This window comes from Manis pentadactyla, chromosome 9 (assembly GCF_030020395.1).
Source record: "Manis pentadactyla isolate mManPen7 chromosome 9, mManPen7.hap1, whole genome shotgun sequence".
Taxonomy (NCBI): Eukaryota; Metazoa; Chordata; class Mammalia; order Pholidota; family Manidae; genus Manis; species Manis pentadactyla.
In genome coordinates this window covers 40,085,111-40,104,587 of record NC_080027.1, presented here as the reverse complement: position 1 = coordinate 40,104,587, position 19,477 = coordinate 40,085,111, and the positions used below count along the sequence as shown (strand labels likewise).

General features: G+C 51.4%; 2 protein-coding genes across 2 annotated transcripts in view; one reads left to right on the top strand and one right to left on the bottom strand.

Annotated features, from left to right (window-relative positions):
• The first annotated feature begins 300 nt into the window (after positions 1-300).
• On the top strand, positions 301-14,524 carry DNAJB13 (DnaJ heat shock protein family (Hsp40) member B13). The gene is made up of 8 exons (XM_036929765.2): positions 301-892; positions 4,769-4,872; positions 5,948-6,109; positions 8,484-8,641; positions 9,631-9,744; positions 10,870-10,983; positions 11,906-11,982; positions 12,612-14,524. Exons 1-8 carry the CDS (start codon positions 825-827, stop codon positions 12,763-12,765), a joined length of 951 nt encoding a protein of 316 aa, XP_036785660.1. The 5' UTR covers positions 301-824; the 3' UTR covers positions 12,766-14,524.
• A 1,100-nt stretch (positions 14,525-15,624) lies between these two features.
• Positions 15,625-19,477, bottom strand: part of UCP2 (uncoupling protein 2) — a 6,642-nt gene continuing 2,789 nt past the window's right edge. Inside the window, exons 3-8 of the mRNA XM_036929766.2 lie at positions 18,571-18,794; positions 18,186-18,396; positions 17,169-17,363; positions 16,989-17,090; positions 16,460-16,640; positions 15,625-16,088 (exon numbers count right to left, since the gene is read on the bottom strand). Of these exons, the coding sequence (XP_036785661.2) occupies positions 15,974-16,088; positions 16,460-16,640; positions 16,989-17,090; positions 17,169-17,363; positions 18,186-18,396; positions 18,571-18,696 (930 nt within the window). The 5' untranslated portion in view covers positions 18,697-18,794 and the 3' untranslated portion in view covers positions 15,625-15,973. The remainder of the gene's footprint in view (positions 16,089-16,459; positions 16,641-16,988; positions 17,091-17,168; positions 17,364-18,185; positions 18,397-18,570; positions 18,795-19,477) is intronic.

Below are 19,477 nucleotides of genomic sequence, written 5' to 3'. Positions count from 1 at the left end.
GATGCCCCCTTGTGACTTCCTTGGAGAACTGCCTGGTTTCTCAGGCCTGAAAAGTTGGCAGTGGCATCAGCTATTGAGCATGTGTTCTGTGCCAGGCACAGTTCTCACAATAGCCTTGCAAAGTAAAGCTTTCTTGAATAAGTGTCTTTGTGGAGGTATTTTATATTTTTTTCTATTTGTAATTTTTTTTCTGTTTATATTTTATTTTGAAATTTTAGACTTGCAGAAAAGTTGCAAGAACAGGACAAAGAATTCCAGTATATCTTCACTAGATCTCCCAGATGTTAAGATTTTATTATGTTTGTTTTATCATTCTCTCTCCATATGTGTGTGTGTATGTGTGTCTGTGTGTATGACACAGGTTATATATGCTGTATTTTTTTCTGAGTCACCTAAGAGTAATAACACAAATATTATGTCTCATTACTTTTAAATACTTCAGTGTGCATTTGCTAAAAACCAAGGACACTCCTGCATAACCACAGTACATCTGTCAAAACAAGGAAACCAGCATTGAACCTCCCGTACTGTCATCCAATCTGTGGATTCCAAGTAACCTCCAGTAGCAAATTGTTACTTTCCTTAAAAAATATTCTGATTTCTGAGTTGAGCGACCCTTATTAGGGTCACAGAATCAGCCCCAGCACTCCTAGCCCTATTCACTCTCTATTAGGCAGAGCTGAGAAGGCCATTTGCTCAGGCAGGAAGAATTACAACTCCCAGAGTGCACCTGTGGGTTGTCAGGAGCAACCAAGGAATGCAGACTAACAGCCGTGCCGGAGTCAGTACTATCCACCAAACGACTGCCTTGCCAGCAGCCATCCATGGGCCAGGATTATTACTCTGTGCTCCAGATCACTCGCAATTCAGAGGATGCCCAGATCAAGAAGGCGTAAGTTGGAGTGAGGCTTTATGGGGGTGCTGGGGCAGGCCCCACCCTTATCTCTTCCAAACAAAGCTTTCCTGTATAGCTTAGGGCAGACAAGGTAAACCTGGTTTCTTCTCTTGCTTCCTGTATAATTACATCCTGGTTTTGTGCTGGGTCAGGGTTCCCAATCCATCATCCTTTACCCTCCCTGTCCTGTCTGCTGAGTGCCCTGGTTTTCCTAGCAATGAAATGGGGACAAAGGAGACATTTGAACTGTATCCTGAATATTATGGAGAAACAAAGGATGCAAACAGAAGAGCGACCTGGCCAGATGGGTGTGTTGAAATTTTATTTTGGCCATCATGTGGGTTTTTGACATTGAATAAGCTGCATCTCTGAATACTTCCATCAAGTCTTGGGGACTTTGTGGCCTATTTCTAAGAAAGTCTAGGACAGGAGTCAGCACAGTTCTCCGAAAATATGGTATTTTTTTTTTGTAAATATTTATTGAGTGCCTATCACATGAGTTGAAGCAGTGGTAGCAGCTGGAGATATAATTGTGAGTCAGACAAATGCACAGCTGAAGTTGTTCGGTGAATACATGTGTTGACTAAGTCACAAGCACCATGTGTGTTACAAAAGGGGAGGAAAGGGCTTGTGGAAACCTATTTTGGAAGGAGAGTTTGGAGGCTGTCATGATAAGGCAAAAGATGAGGCTTACAGCAGGGTTGTGGGCTGGAGAGAGGAGAGGGAATGGATTTGGTTATTCATTGGATGACTCAGTCCATTCAGGTTGGGTAGTGAGAACCTTCTGTTATTTCATTTAATCCTCATAACAACCTTGAGAGGTAGGTGCCATTATTGTCCCAAGGCCATGTGCCTGGTAAATGGCAGAGCCATTATTTACACTCCATGCCTACTCGAGTTGCCTGCCACGGGCAAGGTGCTAGAAGGGACCTAAGTAGGGTAAATGGAGAGAGTCTAAAGTGTGATGGGAGAAACAAGATACAAACTCACAAAACAATTAGAGAACAATTTAGGACAGTGCTTGATGTCACCCACTGTGGCCAGTGGACCAACCAAGCTAGGGAGAGGTCACAGGGAGAGAGGGCAGTTGAAATGCAGAATGATAAACTCAGTTTAAGGATTGTAAAGGTCCAGGTCTGACTGAATCCAGGTTTTCCTACCTGCTAGCTGTGTGACATGGGAAAATTACTTTATCTCTCTGAGCCTCAGTTTTCTCATCACTAGAAAAATAAGTAAGGGTTGTTATGGTATTAAAATGAGATTATCTGAGATAATGAACATGAAAATGCCCAGCAATGATTTGCATTTGGAGTCATGTCATACAAAGAGTGATGTAAAAAACTGTGTATGTCTCAAATAACAGTCCTTAACCCTTCTCCCCTGGAACAACTCTTAAGGGATGAGTCACATGTATAATGCATTGTCCCATTGGGAGTACCTAAATTTTGACCAAAAGAAAAAAAAAATCTTCAAGTCTCTGAAGGTGGACAGAGCCGATTCTCTCTGTAAGGTGTCCAAGGACAGAGCCAGGACCCTGGTGGATGGAGGAAGCTGCAGAACAGCATACTCAGCTCAGTAAGAGGAAGTGTTGCCTAAAAGTCAGAGGGGTTCCATGGTGAGATGGGCTGCGTTAGGGGACAGACAGTTCATATCATTCATTTGCTCATTGCTGATCAGTGCTAGGCCTAGGACACAGAAAATGGGCACAGCAACTCAAGAAACTCCCGGGCTAGTGGGAGAGACAGACTAGGCAACAAACAACCGGAGCACTGCGTGCTAAGGACTGCATCAAAGGCACTGGGGCTGCAGGAAGGGGAATCTAATCTACAATGGAGGCTGCAGTCAGGGAAAGTGTCCTGGAGGAGTTAACCCCAAAGCTGAATGTTGAAGAACAAATAAAAATTTGCCAGAAGGAGATGGGAGGGGCTGGAGAGGGGTGAGCAGTACAGGTGAAGGGGGTAAAATGTCAAAAGGCATAAGCCAGCCAGTGTGCAGAGTATGGAGAGTGGTGAGAGGGGCCAGGGAGGTCATGGGAGCAGGCAAGGAGAGCTGTGAGTGAGAAGGCCAGACAGAGGCAGGCTTGAATCTTAGAGACGTGTAGATTTTATGCTGAAAACAAAGGGGGAACCAGTGAAGGACTTTGGCAGGAGAGTGACTTGGTCAGGAAGCATTTTAGAAGCATCAACCAAAGACAGGGAGATGCGTTGCATGGCCGCACACAAAATGGACTGGAGAAGGGAAAACTGGAAGCAGGAATACATGGTTCTGTAATAGGTGTGGGGATGAAGAGACAGGGACAGAACATTGGTTAGAAGAAAAAACCAACATGGCTTGGTGACTGATGTGATGGGGTGCAGGGCTGAGGGAGAACTTGGAGTCAAAGATGATGCTTAGCTTTCCAGCCTCAGTACCTGGACAGGTGGCGAAAAGTTAGGGAATGGAAATGTGCTCAATTTTGGGCTAGCTGTGTGACATATTTATTTTTAAAAAAGTGAGTTTGTGGAGCCTGGGGGGACATTGGAAGGAAGATTCTGAGTGGGCAGCTGGTTGCAGAAGTCTGGGTTCAGGGAAGTGGCCTGGGGTGAGATGGCACTTTGGGAGTCATCAGTGAGTGGGTGGTGCTCCCGGCCGTGGGATGGATGACGAGCTGTCCGTGGAGAGCTGTGGCGTGAGACGAGAGGCGGCAGAATCTGGGTCACCAGCCTGGGAGGCGTGAGCAGGGCAGAGGAGCTGACCCAGCGGAGCCTATGTGGGGTCACACTCGTACTGATCAACTTAGGAGGCTGTACTAATGCCCTGTCTTGCTACATCCTGCCCTCCGCTCTGGAGGCTGGCCTCACTAGATTTCCTGGCCCCCAGGCTTTCTAAGGCACCCCACAAAAGGGAGCACAAGGCAGAAGATCACGAAGGAGCAGAGTGGGGCTGGGGTACTTATTCTCTGCTCCCTTCCTGCTCTCTTCAGGTTGGATCTGTCCCTTAACTGAAGATTACAGCTCCTGCTAAGCACCCCGTCCACTTTCTCTCCTGTGGGTCTTTGGTGGCCTCTTTCCTCTCACCACTCTAGGGGCAGGGGTGTCTGGGGTGCCTCAGGGCACCTGGCCTGGGGACACTGCGCTGTCCCTTGTGGCTTCCCACACCTTGGTCCTTTATTAAACTCTCCACAAATCACCCAGTTTCTTCCTCCTGGGACGTTGATAATACAAACTCAGGTGCTGCAGGTGTCACCTGTTACGTCCCTGAGCCGTGAGACTGGGTAGATACAGAAGCGGGAAAGAACCGCCCAGAGGTGGGAGACTGCGAGAGGCCGATGGGGCTGAATGCCGCTCAGTACCAGGCCCTTTGCAACGTGTTTTATCTAATCTAACCAAGAAGCTTGGTGTTAGTTCAGTCACCAAAATACAATTAGATGTGCAAGAAATGTACTGGGGGAAGCACTTGTGAGGGGGACAGGGGAGGAGACCACAGTGCAGGTGGGCCTGACACCTGTGAACAGAGGGCAGGAAGGAAAGGCTGGGTTGTGGGTGCTGCAGGGCTGGAGAAATTCTCAGCCAGGCTGATGGTCCTCAAACAGAGGACTACTGTCCCAGCATTAATGTCCCCACCATGCGTGGGCATTGGCTGGGAGCAGCTTGGGGCATGTGTAGCCTCCGCACAAATGCCCAGAGCTGTCAGTCAGCCACGCTCCCTACACCACGTCCTCTTCAAGGGCATCTGAACAGTGTGTTTTCCTGGCCACCACAGTGCTGATTTATAGTTGGGAACATCAGAGCTCTGAGAGGCCAACCAGGCAGCAGACTGCAGAGCCAGCTCAGAACCATGTCTGCACCCCAGGATCAGATCAGCGGCGATGACTTGTATTTACCCTCCCTCTAGGTACCGGAAACTGGCCCTTAAGAACCACCCGCTGAAGTCCGTTGCGCCGTCCTCAGCAGAGACATTCAAGCAAATAGCAGAGGCCTACGATGTACTGAGCGACCGTGAGTGACTCCAGGACATGTCCTCTGTCCCACCTCTCCATTAAGATCATTCTTTAATTCCCTGAGTGTTGGGATTTTTGAGGGGGCCCAAAAGAGAGTAAGCATTTCTCCTCCCTGCCCAAAATCTAAACAAACTGAGAAAGAAAACAGAATGAATTGCCTTCCTCGGTAGACACAAGCTGAAGTCGAGGACATGGTGTGGAGAGCCCCGGAGGTAGGCTGATGTGCTCTCCCCTTCTCCGCAGGGTAGGACCTGGGCCCAGTCTCCCCTCCTCTCTCTCATTCCCTTCAGGGTCAGAGTGAGAGAGATGCCTGCTGCCAAGGGAAGAAGGCTGAAACTGAGAGGCAGGCATGCTCAGTTATTCCTCCCAGGTTACCAAATTGCTAAATGTCTTTCTGTCAGAGCACAGCATGCATATGAAGGGGCAGAGAGGCCAGTAATTAGGAAATTTCCTTCCTAAGGAAACCAGAGAGTGAAGAAAGTGTGATTCCCTGCCTTGGCCTTGGACAGTGCCCACATGGATTTCCCCAAGGGTTTGTCCTGAAGGCTATAATCATGGATACTGTGAAGAAGAATGGCCAGAAGATCACTAAGATTTCTCCAGCCCCAGGTTTTCAAGACTGGAGGATCCTTAGACAATAGAATTTCAAAGCTTCAGAACTTGGAAGCTCTAGAATTTTTATATTCTAGAATTTCAAGGCTCTAAGATTCTGTTTCCCAGATAAGGCCGTAGCTTGATGCCTGAGTTAAACCAAATCTCAAGACAATAGCCTGGAGCTTAGTCTCTCCAGCCCTCCTCCAATCCCCACCCATCCTCCAGCAAGTCCCAGTCTTTCCCAACTCTTGTCTAGGTATGGGACCACGCCTAGGTATGGGACCATGCTTAGGTTGACCCACAATGAAATCAGCCCCTTATTTTCTAGGGTCTTCCTCCTCCAGACTGCCAGGCAGTAGGCACTTTAGAAATAGCATTTTTGCCCCTTCTTCTCTGCCCCACATCCTCCTGTTTCCCAGCCCTCCAGCCATCTTAGCTCCCAAGGCTGGACCCCTCCTCAAGCAGACACATATCCACAGCTGTGAAGAGAGGCATCTATGACAAGTTCGGAGAGGAGGGTCTGAAGGGCGGGATTCCTCTGGAGTTTGGATCCCAGACCCCGTGGACAACTGGTTACGTCTTCCACGGCAACCCTGAAAAGGTTTTCCATGAGTTCTTTGGAGGAGACAACCCCTTTGGTGGTAAGAGATCCTACCTACCCCCTTGCCTCACTGGCAGAGGACATAGCTGGGAAAGATGCTTTTTTAAAATTGTTTTATTTTGTTTAAGAAATATGTATAGTACATGGTAAAAAACAAAACCCAACAACAAAACAATTTGTTGAAGAAGAAATAAATTCCAGTCCCCTGTTCCTGCCCCAGAAGCAACCACTCACATTTAACAGTTTATGTATCTTTCCAGAAATTTGCTATGCATTTATGAACATATATTTATTTTTACATAAGCCTTTTATGTTAAGGAAATGGGACCACATTGTACCCACTGATTTTTTTCAGTTAATATATCTTGAAGATTATTTAATTTTATATTATAAACAGATCTACTTTATTCATGTTAATAGCTGCATAAAATTTCATTGTATGGTGTGTGTTAGTCAGATGAGTACTCGGATGGGTGGATAGGTGGATGATCCCAGGTCCCAGACAAACAGTTCTGAGGCTCAGAATCATCTTGCAAGGACAGTTAACCTGGACCTGTCTTCCTGGCTCCAGTTCCAGTCATGCAACTCAGAGAGTCTAGATTTGTTTCCTCAACCCCCTAGCCCCTTCTCCCTGGCTATAGGACAGCTTTTCTGCATTTCAAAGGTTCTCTGTACCTTTTCTCCATGTTAATAAGGTAAGTGGGCTACAGCCCACTGCCCCTCCATGTCAGCGCTCCTTCCCACAGTGCACTGCCTTCACCTGTCAGAGGAAGCTAAGTTTACAAACTCCATGTGACACTGGAAGAAGTAAGGGACTTGGAGTCAGAGGCCTTGTTTCAAAACCATGCTCTGTCACTTGTGAGCTGTGTGATTCTGGGCAAATCTCTTTGCCTCTCTGAAACGTCAGCTTTCTTACCATTAAATGGCTGAAATAGTCCATTCTTCACAGGTCATTATGAAAAATTGAGATAATGTTCATGAAAATGGGCTTTGCAGTCTGAAAACTGTGATACAATGGACTTGTGTCTCCCAGGGACAGGTGAATGGAAAAGAAGGAGTTTAGAGGAGCCACACCAGAGCTCAGGGGAGCATCACTCATTAGGGAAGGTCAAGCTCAGGGTCTGGGGGTCCCTCAGGCAGTGCCTAGGAGCTATACTACTGCAGGGCTCCACTCTAGGGGTTCTTGTGTTCCCACTCCCTGCAGGGTGAGGGGCTAGGCTTCCTGTAATCTAGTTCTTGGGGGGTCTACTACCTGGCACTCCATAGGTGCTGGATGAACAAATGAATTCAGCAGAGCAGGAGTGGAGTAGGTAATTCACAGGCCTCTCGATTACCAATCACATCTTAGGGGCACATAGTGTGACAATGCCTTGCCCTCTCCAGTCTAAAGTGATTGCACCATTCTAGCCTGTGAAGTTCATTCCACTGCATTAACTATGAGAGGCAGAGTACAAAAAATCTTAAGTCATAATAGCAACCCCTGCCTGACTACAGTTTACAGTGGGCTTCATGTCTAGCAATAAGCATAGTATTAAGGGCATAGGTTCTGTAGTCAAATCATCCAGGGTTTAGATCCCAACTCTACTGTTACTAGCTATGGGACTGTGAGAATTTTGTTTGGCCTCTGTGGGCCAGTAAGATAATGTAAAGAGATGGAAAGAGCACTTAGTGCATAGTGAGCTCTCAACAAGTTTTAGCTCCTCTTCTTCATCATCTTGGTGTCTAATCTTAATGGTGGAAGGCAGGTCAGGCATAATATTACCCCATCCCACAGATGGAGAAACTGAAGCCAAATAATTGCACAGCACTTCAAGGGACAGGGGCTTTTTGCACTAGAAGGGAAGGGCAGGGTAGCAAGAGGTGTTATAGGTGTAGAATTGGGCAGGAGCAAAAGAAGTTGAGGAAAGAGGAGTTTGGGACCAAGTTTGTTAGCAACCAACCCTGCCTCACCCCCATCTTAACTGCTGACTTCATAGAAACTTGAGTCTGGGGTTTCTAGTGGTCTTGGGGGTGCTGGAAAGTGAAGGATGGGAGGAGCCCGGGGAAGGGTGGGGAAGACTGGAATGCTGTGAGCCCCGCCTCATAAGGCTAACAGCCGAGTCGTGTTTGGCACTACCAGGGACGGCCACCAGAGGGCACCCTCTCCCTCCCGAGGCAGCCAGCCTTGAGGGGTATTTCCCCAAGTTGGAAGGGTGGCAGGGAGAGAATCAGGAAAGTGAGGGAGTGTCCCCAATGGGAATGAAGCAGTGGGGAGGGGCCAGACACGTTAATCATTGGATCTGCAATTAAGGACAGCTTCCTGGCTAAACTGTATCAGCAAGGTGAAATGGGATGCTGGGTATCACACCTGGGGTCTGAAGGGGGTGTTGATGAATTCAAGTCTCTGGATACAGTTTTTCTCCCACCTCCTGCAGAATTTTTTGATACAGAAGGAAGTGAGGTGGATTTGAACTTTGGGGGGCTCCGGGGCCGAGGGGTCAGAAAACAGGATCCCCCAATTGAACGAGACCTTTACCTATCCCTGGAGGACTTATTCTTTGGCTGCACCAAGAAAATTAAGATCTCCCGAAGGGTGAGTACTTGGTTTGCTCCCACAAAAAGCCACCATCTGTCCCTTCCAACCCCACCAGTCACCTCCTTCCTGACCCTACCTGGAGACCTCTGGTATGATCTCTGACAGAACCACGGAATCAGCTGGGATCCTTGAATTCTAGAGTCTGAAGTTTGGAAGGGACAATTGAGAGAACTGTTCTGTTCTTTTCTAGTGCAGGGATCCCTTCCTACCAGACCAGGGCTGGCATTCCTAACTGGGTTGGGAGGTTTCACTTCTCGTTCAGCCCCATCTCTGAGGGAGGTCTGGGCTCTGAATGGGAGGAGTCTACTGTGAATTCTGACCTCTGGGCAAGACCAGACCATATACCTCTAGAGTTTCATCAGGGTGTAGGCCTCATGACTAAGAAGGAGCAGTGTGGGCACGGAGGGTAGACTGGGGGACAGTTCCCAAAGTCCCCGTGCTAGGCACATGAGCAGGGTCCCGCACATGTCCTTTGCCCAGCAGAGGAGTTGGCAACTGTGGCCATGCTTTCCACAAATGGTACCCATCTAGGTATGTGATTGGGGAATGGACAGATGACATAAAAGGAAGGCTTCTGTTGAGGCTCAGATATGTTCATCTCAGTGGATTTTCTCCCTTTGAGATTATGAGACTTTCCAGAGGCTCAGGGCCAGAACCTTGGGGTGGGAGGGAGGAACTGAGTGCATGTTCACTGCGTGTCCATTAGTGGCCAGGACCACATGATTGATAGGGCCGGAGTTGTGGGCTTGATTAACTCATGGTGACTGCTTGGCATCTCAGGCCCCAGCTCGGTGACATGCCTGCCACCCTGGAATCATAAGGTCTTGGTTCCACTGGAAGCAGGTGGGAGTGGGACTGGCTTGGGGGCAGGTTGTCCTCATTGCTAGAGGATTGAGCCTGGGCACAGATCCCACAGAGCATCTTTCACGTGTGTAATAGCCAGCTGGGAAATCCGGGGCCAACCTCCCCCTGCCGTCTCACTGCAGGTGCTGAATGAGGATGGGTACTCCTCGACCATCAAGGACAAGATCCTCACGATTGATGTGAAGCCTGGCTGGAGGCAGGGCACTCGGATCACTTTTGAGAAGGAAGGGGACCAGGTGAGAGGGAAGGCAGCTGACTAGGGCAGTCAGGGCTCAGTCACCCAGGCTCCCGTGGTGGGAGGACAGAGGGGAAGAAAGCAGAGCTTTTCCCTGCCCCTGTGAGCCCTGGTCTGGTAGGGGACCAGTCTGCAGAGTGGGCAAGATGATCCCTAATGTCCCCTCCAAGGGACAGAGCCTCACAATGCCTCTGTGAGTGGGTAGCCCAGGGCTTCTCCCCATTTTGCAGAGTCGGAAACTGAGGCCCAGAGAGGGAGGGGACTGCCCAGGGCAAGAGTACAAGCGTTGAGAGGAGAACCCAGTCTTACTGCCCATGCTCTTCCTGATCTCCAGTGCTTCTCTGAATACAGCCCAACTATAGGAGCTACTGAGAAGCCACTTATTAATAGTAATTTTAATGCTGTTTAATATTTTAATTTTAACTATTTATTGAAGTAAAAATATAAAATTGTCCAAGGTATGAGTCCTTAAGTCCTGAGAAGAGGCAGAATGATGGTGTATTTAGAGCCAAGAGAGATTAATTCCTCTGTCCACACTTCTTGCCCCCTTTCTTACCTATAAAACATCTACTTCCAAAAGACCCCCTTGAAGACCCAGCACCAGTGCTCCCCACTCAGAGCAGCCTCCCCTGACCGCTCCTCCCGGGTCAGCCCCAGTCTGAGCTCCCGCCTCTGGGTGCCCTTTACCATAACCTTGAGTGTGCTGAAGACTCACTGTGTGCCTATTTCCCCCACTAGACTGTGAGCTCCTTAGGGGTCGAGGCCAGTCTGACTACTCTGTCCCCAGTGCCCAGAAGAGCGCTCTGCAGAGTTTTGGTGACTTAATGAGGCCTAGCAGGACAGAGACTTGCAGGCAGTTACCTGACATGAGCTCAGTGCTGTGCCCACCACCTGAGGAAGCCTGTGTCCCACTCCAGCTGAGCGCGTGTATTTGAGCATGCTCAGTAGAGAAGTAATGGGGGGCGGGGCAGGCTTCTCAGAGGAGGGGCTATGGAGCCAAACTGAAGAGGCCTTTCCAGAAAACCTGGTCTAATCTCATCATTGTTCAGATGAAGACATGGAAACCAGTAGAGGCAGGGACTTGGCATGTCACACAGCCAACTAGTCCTTGGCCTCCCCTGCCTAGGGCCCCAACATCATCCCAGCCGATATCATCTTCATCGTGAAGGAGAAGCTGCACCCTCGCTTTCGCAGGGAGAATGACCACCTCTTTTTTGTGAACTCCATTCCCTTGGGCAAGGTGAGTGGGCAAAGCAGAGGAGCAGGGAGTGGGCAGCAGAGTGAGCCCCCACTCAGGTGGTCCCAAGGCGAGCAGGCCTCTCCTCACTCGGCCCAGTGCATGGCACAGGCCCTCAGGACGAGATGAATGCTGTGCACCATCTCCTGAGCATGAGTGGCCCCTCCGTGCCCTTACAACCCAAGCGAGAGATGGCCCCAGCCTTGACTCTGCCTCCCCTCGCCGGCCCCGCCCACAATCTGTCACTCAGTTCAGGCGATGCCACCTCCAAATCTCTGCTTGCTCCACTGTTCATCCTCACCTGGGTCTGCGCACCTGGCTCTGTGTGGCAGACTCCTCAGTGGCCTTCCTGCCTCCCTTCTCCAAGATCTTCCCACAGAGGTCTTTCCACACACTCATCTGACCGAGCCATACTCTTGTCCAAACATCTTCTCATGGCATTCGAGGCCCTCTGCTATCTGGCCTCTGCTGGTCTCATCCCCTGCACTCCCGCCACTGTGCCACTTAGAGCTCCTGCTCTTTTGGTGCATTTTCACACCTCCATTCTCATTCATGCTGGAACACTATCCACCCACTTTGTTTAACTGGCAAGGTCCCACCCATGCTTTAAAGGCCCTCATCAACAGCTACCACCACTGAGGAGCCTTCCTGTCCCACCCCAGAATAGTTTGGGGACCTCTCTTTGGTTCCCATTGATCCCTTTACTTCCCTCTGTCAAAACATGTATCCACATCAGTCTTACCTACCAGACTGAACTCCTTGGGGGCAGGTACCTGCCTCAATCACCTGTTAGTCCTTGAACATCCTTTTGTCTCCTTGAGGCTCAGCTCAGGGCTTGGCATTGAATAGGCTAAAAAAATGCCTGCTAAACAGAGTGGCCATGGTGACCTTCCCCACTCCCACCTTCAACCCTGACATCCCCTAGGCTCTGACCTGCTGCACCGTGGAGGTGAAGACCCTCGATGACCGTCTGCTCAACATCCCCATCAATGACATCATCCAGTGAGTCCATCTGCTTGGGACCCAGTAGGCAGAAGGGCTGGCCTGGGCCTTAGGATAGTGTCAGTCAGGTTGGCCTGGTACACCCACCACAAGGGGATGAAATAGGACTGAAATTCAGCTCCAACTCTGGCCAAGCTGTAGGCTGCCTTCGCCTGGCAAATGGAGGGCCTTTTTCTCACTTGCATGAAGCCACTGTAGAAGTGAGAGGCTCCCAGTGCTGGGCAATCCTTGCTGCCTTCATTTTCCAGAACCTTCTGTTAGAGTTCTGAGTTGCATTCCCTAAGTCTCCAAGAAGGGTCATCTGCATGGGAAGCTTTGCTGAGCAGCCCAGCATCCCCCACCCCCAACAGGGTCTGCTCACCTTTCCTTCCTTGTCCTGTCTTCCATATCTAAAACAAGATTCATGGAATTCTCCATCAGAGACTCCATGTAAATGGGTTTTCAGGGAGGAAGCTGTCTGGAACAAGCCAGTCTCTCCCCTCTCACTGGTTCTTTCTGAGAAGAGCCATCCCATGACAGCTGTGGGGACCGCCCTACACCTGAGCTTGTGAGGAGTGGTGGCCTGGGGCCTGCCGCAGGGCGGCTCTGGGGGATGCTCTAAGCTGCTTTCGTTCATCCTCCCGTCTCAGTCCCAAGTACTTCAAGAAGGTGCCCGGTGAGGGGATGCCATTGCCTGAGGACCCTGCGAAGAAGGGGGACCTTTTCATCTTCTTTGACATCCAGTTTCCCACCCGCCTCACAGCCCAGAAGAAGCAGATGCTGCGCCAGGCATTGCTGACATAACTGCTGGGCTGGGAGCTGGAGCGGGGGACAGAGAGGGCGAGCTGGGCCTTAGCCCACTCCTGCCCCTCCACAGCCTCAGGTGCACAGACGACATGAGGGGGGCATGGCATGGGACTTGTCAACTGACACAATAAAGATTTATTTCCTATCCTCCAGCTACACCCTGGAGAGTGTGTGTTGGGGGAGGAGAGCTTCATTTAGCTCCTCTGTGGAGCAAAGGGCAGGGCCCAGGAAGCCCATGACCCGGGTCCCTGTCCTGGCTCTGTGGACATGGCCAGGGCTGAGGGATCAAAGCTCTGTGCTCCCACCTTGACAGAGGGGCAGAGCCGAGTGGCCTCTGAAGGTCACCAGCTCTGCTCTGATTTCTCATGACATGTGATCTTCAGCAGGGGCAGTCTCAGGAGTGTGATATGGTCACACTGTAGAGATAGGAAGCACAGAAAGAAAATTCTGTCCCAGGTCACACAGGGCTCAGGGGCCAAGTTGTCACCAGAAACTTGACAGCCCACTTCCCAGACTCAGTGCTTAGACAGGCAGCACCTAGGGACCGACCACTGGCAATGGCTTGGTTTCCATCCTTCCAGCCTGTCCCCTTGTTCTGTGGGTGGTCCTGCACTCTCTCTAGGAGGCGCGTCTGGGTTCTGCTCCCAGCCCAGCCACTGACCCTGTGGATGTTGCTGCCTGTCTTGTCAGTGAAGCAGAGCTCATAACCCCCGCCCCGGGCTGCTTGTGAGAACTGAGTCATTGGTGTGGAGGTGCTTGGTGAACTTGCTGCTTAGGCTTCAGGGTTACAGCATGGCTGCTGACGTGACTTGCAGAGTCCCAGCTCAAGGCCAGCTGTGCAGCCCACAACTGCCTCCACAGTGCAGTATATCCCTCCTCCATACAGGTGACACTCCCCTCTCTGGAGTCTAGGTTTAGACTAGGATCAGCCCAAATTTACAGGCCCCATAATCATCCCCCATAATGGACATATGGGCCCCATAATGGGCCCTTTTCGGAGGTCCCAGAAAAGGCCTCGTGTTGTCCATATTGCTTGGATTCTATGATTCTAAGCACCATATTAGCTAAGGTATTTTTCTTAAGTGGGGGCTGGGGAGCACTTGGCCACTTCTACTGCATCGGGAAGAGAGCAGCAGCAGCAGGTGGAGATGTAGCATCTGGACCAGGGTTCTAGGAAGCATCTCCAGTTACTACTGGATGTGGGCTTTGGGGTCAGACACACCTCAGGTGTGCTACTTACCTGCTGTGTGCCCTTGGGCAAATCACTGCACATTTCTTGAGCCTGTTTCTTAAAGCAAAAATCACGACTCCTATCTTGAAGGCTTTGGGGAAACCAGATGAGGGAAACAGACTCTGCCCTTTGGGGCAGGAGAGCGGCAGTGGTAGCTGGCCTGCTCTGAGAGCAGGTGAGTAAGGGAGTGTGGAGCCTGTGGTGTGTATCTCTAGCACTCCAGGTCTCCTCTGGGCCAGCAGGGAAGCCTGCTCCTAACCTCTTTTTCATGGTGAGGCTCTGGAGGAAGCCTGGTCTCAGGCCTGAAGAGCAACCTCTAAGAGAAGTCTACCTCAGTGATATTCAGGGCTACCTTGTGAGCCAGGCAAAACAGGGCTTATGGTGTTGTATAGGCATTAAGGATGGAGGCCCAGTTACTGAATTACTGAGGCCTACTGATATGCTGTCCAGTGGTTCCTATCGCCTTCCCAGCAACTTGTCCCAGGATCACGTGCAGAACCATGATGAAGTCTGGTGGCCTTGAGTCCATTCCAGTGTCTGGCACACAAGCCGGTGAATGAACAGCTGAGACATGCTCATGGCAACAGATTGCACCTGTTCCCTCTGGTGCAAAACAGTGAATAGCCTGCCTCACAGGATTAATGTGAGAATTAAGGTGTATAAGACACACTGACCAGGTCCTCCGTTTACGCTGATTCCCTGCTGCCCAGCAGAGAGAACAGCCTGGCTGCACTGCCTGCCACCTTCACCCTGGTTCAGCTCATGTCATCCAACCCTGCCCCTCGGGGACGATGAGGCCTTAGCACATTTGTCAGAGGGTAGGTAGTAAAGCGAGGAATCCTGGGCACTCTGATGCAGGATTCTGGGATCTCACAGAGCCAAGTCCCTTACCCCTGGAATCAGAAGTAGCTCTGCCCACCTGCTTTCTGTCTGAGGACAGGTAGTAGGAAGAGGGACAGAAAGGCTGCCACCTCCGTGCAGCCTAAGCCCTGGTGTCTCTCTGCCTCCTTGGGATCTCTGCCCAGAGAGAGGATGAGACTCTAAAAGGAAAGTATCTTCTGGCTGAGGCCGGCTGTTTGCCCTGCAGCCCGTCCCCCAGTAGTAACCCTAACTTCTGTGAGTGTGCGTGTGGACATGGAAGGCAGCCTGACAGGCTTCAGTAGGTCTGAGGCTTTGGGCCATTTGTAATATGGAATAAAATAAGCTTATAGCATCTAAGATTCCTAAGTTCCTCTAAATCTTCCAAGAAGCACAGGGCATTTAGGGCAGACAGGAACGCTCTCATTTTGTACATCAACAGGCCTGGGGCCAGCTGGCAGTTTGAAAAGGTAGGTGCAGGAGTACCAGGCACCAGGGGAGTGAAAGCTCAGTTGGCCTGGCAAGAGCAGAGCCACTGTGACTCGGGGCTGCACCTTCACCTGCCACCTAAGCCCTGGGCCTGGGCCTGGGCCCAAAAGAGAGGTGGGCTCTGTGACCTCCACAGGCCCAGACTAGATGCTGGAGGTGGAAGGTGGGTCATACCCGCCTTTCCAAGTCAGGTGGCTCTTCCCCTGCTCACCAGGGGCCAAAAGAGTCCATTAGACTAAGACCTCTGTTAACAGCTGCAAGAGAGGGAGGAGGAGACACCAAGGTTGAACTTGTTTTATGGTAACATGCTGGCTGGACTGGGCTTGGGGAGAGGACGGAGCTGGGCTGAACTTTTCAAGGGACTGAGGGCTTGGCATCCTGGCTGGTGCTGGGCCTCCCCGTCACTCAGGGTTAGCTCTACCAGGACTGAGAGGCAGTGGGGAGAAGAGGTGGGGAAGAGGGGTGGGCATGTGAGGAGAGGGAAGGGGGGAGGTGGGAAGGGGAGCAGTTGGAAACAGTGGGGAGAGAAGAATGGGAAGGAGGGGAGGAGGAACAGGATGGAAGAGAAGCAGCGCCTGGCCGGAGCTGAGGCCAAAGCCAACGGTGGTCCGGTCAGCAGCAGAAGGCTCAAAAGGAAGGCCCCTGGGAAGTGCAGGCAGCCATGAGGGCACGTTTGAGCTGCTCATAGGTGACAAACATCACCACATTCCAGGAACCCAAACGGAGAAAGGAGGGCATAAACCTAGAGCAGAGAAAACACAGGTCACAGATGGCACCTTGACCTTCCCTCACCCTGCTGGGCTCTGGCATCCAGTCTAACCCCGTTGCTTTGTCCCAAAGGAGGTAGGGAGGGCCCAGGGAACAGAGCCTCACAGCTGTGTGGCTGTGAGCAAGAAACCCTGAGTCTCCATTTCAACACCCTTACAGTAGGGATGAGAGCAACTCTGGGGGGAAGGAGCACAAGCATGAGAGAATGCCGGTGAAATGCCAGGAGCAGCATCAGAAATAGTCTGACGTGTGATTGCTACTAGGTTCCAAGCCGTTCTCGGCCCCTGTGTGACAGGTATGGGCAGACAGGAGGCCTGGCACTGGGCGGGTGGATCAGAGGCTCACCCTTTGTAGAAGGCTCGGGGTCCCTCCTCCTGGAGCATGGTAAGGGCACAGTGGCCAGCGCTGCTGTACTGCCCCAGGGCAGAGTTCATGTATCTTGTCTTGACCACGTCAACAGGAGAGGCAATGATGGTGGTGCAGAAGCCTGCCCCGAAGGCGGAAGTGAAGTGGCAAGGGAGGTCATCTGCCGAGGAGGAGGGGCGGGCAAGGCGGTTAGGACTCCACACCTGGCACTCCCGAGGGGAAGAGATCAGTTAGGTAGCCAGGGATCTCCTGATTTTCAGGAGACAGAGACCTCACTGGGCCCTCTCCTGTGAGCCTGAGAGTCATTCTGCCAGCTTAGCCTCCATGCTTCAGTATCAGAGTGGGAGCCCCATCCCCGCTGGCTTCAATACGGCAGGTGAGAGAGATGAACTCACTCCGCAAGCAAAGGGGAACAGGATGAGAAGTCGTGGTCTTCAGGCACCCAGACTCCCTCAGCCGATCCTGGGTTGGGTAAGGGTGAGCCCCAGCACCATTTGTCCTAACTCACCTGTCATGAGGTTGGCTTTCAGGAGGGCATCCTTGATGAGGTCATAGGTCACCAGCTCAGCACAATTGACAATGGCATTACGAGCAACATTGGGAGAGGTCCCTACAGGAGGAAAGGGTATCTGTGTCAGACCAGGGAATAGGGGAGGAGGAAGATGGGGGAAAAACACCTGGTACACACCTTTCCAGAGTCCCCGGAACCCTTCCTCTCGGGCAATGGTCTTATAGGCATCAACAGTGCTTTGGTATCTCTGGCCACCTCCAGCTCGGGCCTGAGCCTGGAACCGGACCTTTACCACATCTGTGGGCTGAGCCACAGCCACAGCCAAGGCACCTGTGGTGCTGCCTGCCAGAAGGCGGCTCCCGATGCTGGCATCTGTGGGAGAAAGTGGGGGTCAGTGGCCAGCTGGGCTCACACTCATTTTATGCCTCTCCTCACCAGAGCCACTATGTCTTGCAATCTTTTGCCTTTTGGGAATAGGTTCCAGACCAGTTCTTGCTCTAAGAACTCCTTATGGCAGACAAATATCACTGCTTCCTACTTGCTAGATACTAGGACATAGCAAGGAGTGGGACAAAATGGACTCAGTGCTCCTTCGTAAAGCATTTCATTCCCTTCATTCACCCTACGCGACAGCCCTGAGAAGTCAGAATCATTTCCACTGGACAAATGTGAAATCCAAGGCTAAGAGAAGTGGCTTTCCCACATACTGAGACTCATAAGGCTTTGGTTCTCATCCCAGATCTACTTATCTCTGCCATGTAATCTTGCGAAAAGTCAACCTTTTGATCTGGGTTGTCCGTTTCCACACGTATAAAATGGAGGGTGGGCATGGCATGCTGAGGAGATGAAAAACTTTAGAGGCGAAAGTCCTGGGTTTGTTTTCTGGCTCCCCATTGTGCGCCCTTGGCCAAGTCCTTCCCCTGCCCACAAACCTCAGTCTCTTCATCTGTAACAGGGATGATACCACCTGCTCTCGAGGTGGTTATGAGGACGGCCACGGGATCATGACCTGCTCAGAGCATGGCACATCCCAGTGCTCAGGAATCATAGGAGAACCAGGGCCCCTCCTAGTTCTCTGTTTCCTCTGATCCTCCTCGGGCGCTTAGGGCCTAAAGGAGCTATGCAGCGTAATGAACTACGGTCATCGTCCCCGAGAAGAACACTAAGGGGTCTACAGCCCAGCCCCACACTCACGTTCAGAGCCCTTGGTGTAAAACTGCTTGACAGAGTCGTAGAGGCCAATGCGGATGGAGGCGAAGCTCATCTGGCGTTGCAGGCCGGCGACCAGCCCGTTGTAGAGGCTGCGGGGGCCCTCGGTGCGCACCATGGTCAGGATGGTGCCTAGCACTCCGCGGTACTGGGTGCTGGCCACAGTCCGCACTTGCCCCTGGCTTTCTCCTTGGATCTGCAAGACCAAGACAGGGAAGTTTAGGGATGGGTAGGTTGCTCTCCCCATCTCCTGCCATCCTTATGCTCCGAAGTTTACAGTCCCGAACAGCCCTCTGGTCCTGAAGGAGTGCGTGTCTTGGGCAGGGAGCAGACTAGGCACTGTCAGGACTCCTAGACTTCATCCCCTCACCTGCAGCCGGACTTTGGCGGTGTCCAGGGGAAAAGTGATGAGATCTGCAATGCAAGCAGCGGTGCCAGCCCCCAGGAACTTCACAGTGGCTGTAGGGGGCACATCTGTGGCCTTGAATCCAACCATGATGCTGATTTCCTGCTACCTCCCAGGAGATGGAGAACAATTGGAGGAGGGGCACCTCCAATCAGCAACGAGACGAGATAGAGGAACTCTGCCGGGGTCTAAGCCAAGGAGACAGAATTCCCATCAGCTCACCACCCACCCCCACCTGCCCTGACAGCACCACAGCCTGTGAGGGAAAATAGAAGTGAGCCCCAGAGGTATTTACATAGGGGCCAGAGAAGCAATTCCTGCCTGAGGAGTCCACACTGTGTGAAGCACGCTCTCCCTTCGCTGCAGGGCCACCTGACAATTCGCACTGGCCCATCTCTATACTGGGTGCAGAGTCCACCCACGATGCCCCCACGTTCCTGCTTCTGGGGGTCTGTCCAGAGGACAGGTAGAAGTGGGCAACAGGTTTCAGCCAGACCAAGACCTGACAGGCATACACCCATAGGCTTATACCCTGGATTTCTTAAGCAGGAGAGGTTCCTAGGGATCTGGAATTATCTAAGTTTAAAAGAAAAGGAATAGGTAAGACCAATTCAGTCCCTGCCCAGCCTTTCAGTCTAATTGTCTTCCTCAGTCCCCACACTGCTCAGACTCTCTAGAGTTATTCTTTCAACAAGAATGGTTTGCTGGGCACTCGTTCACTGAGAGACAGGAGACAAGATCTACCCTAGTAGGGGCTTATTCTCCAGCATAGGGTGGGCAGCTGATTCAAGCTGCATTAGGGGCTCACAGCACATGTTCTCAAAATGCAGAGGAAAGGACAACTAACTCCACTGGAAAAGAGGTAAGGATG

What these genes read in the sequence shown, in the direction of transcription:
- DNAJB13 (XM_036929765.2), top strand. Translation starts at nt 825, where the DNA reads ATGGGCCAGGATTATTACTCTGTGCTCCAGATCACTCGCAATTCAGAG. An exon ending in AGGAGACAACCCCTTTGGTG is followed by an intron (nt 6,110 to 8,483) that starts GTAAGAGATCCT and finishes CACCTCCTGCAG; the next exon opens with AATTTTTTGATACAGAAGGA. An exon ending in ACTCCATTCCCTTGGGCAAG is followed by an intron (nt 10,984 to 11,905) that starts GTGAGTGGGCAA and finishes GACATCCCCTAG; the next exon opens with GCTCTGACCTGCTGCACCGT.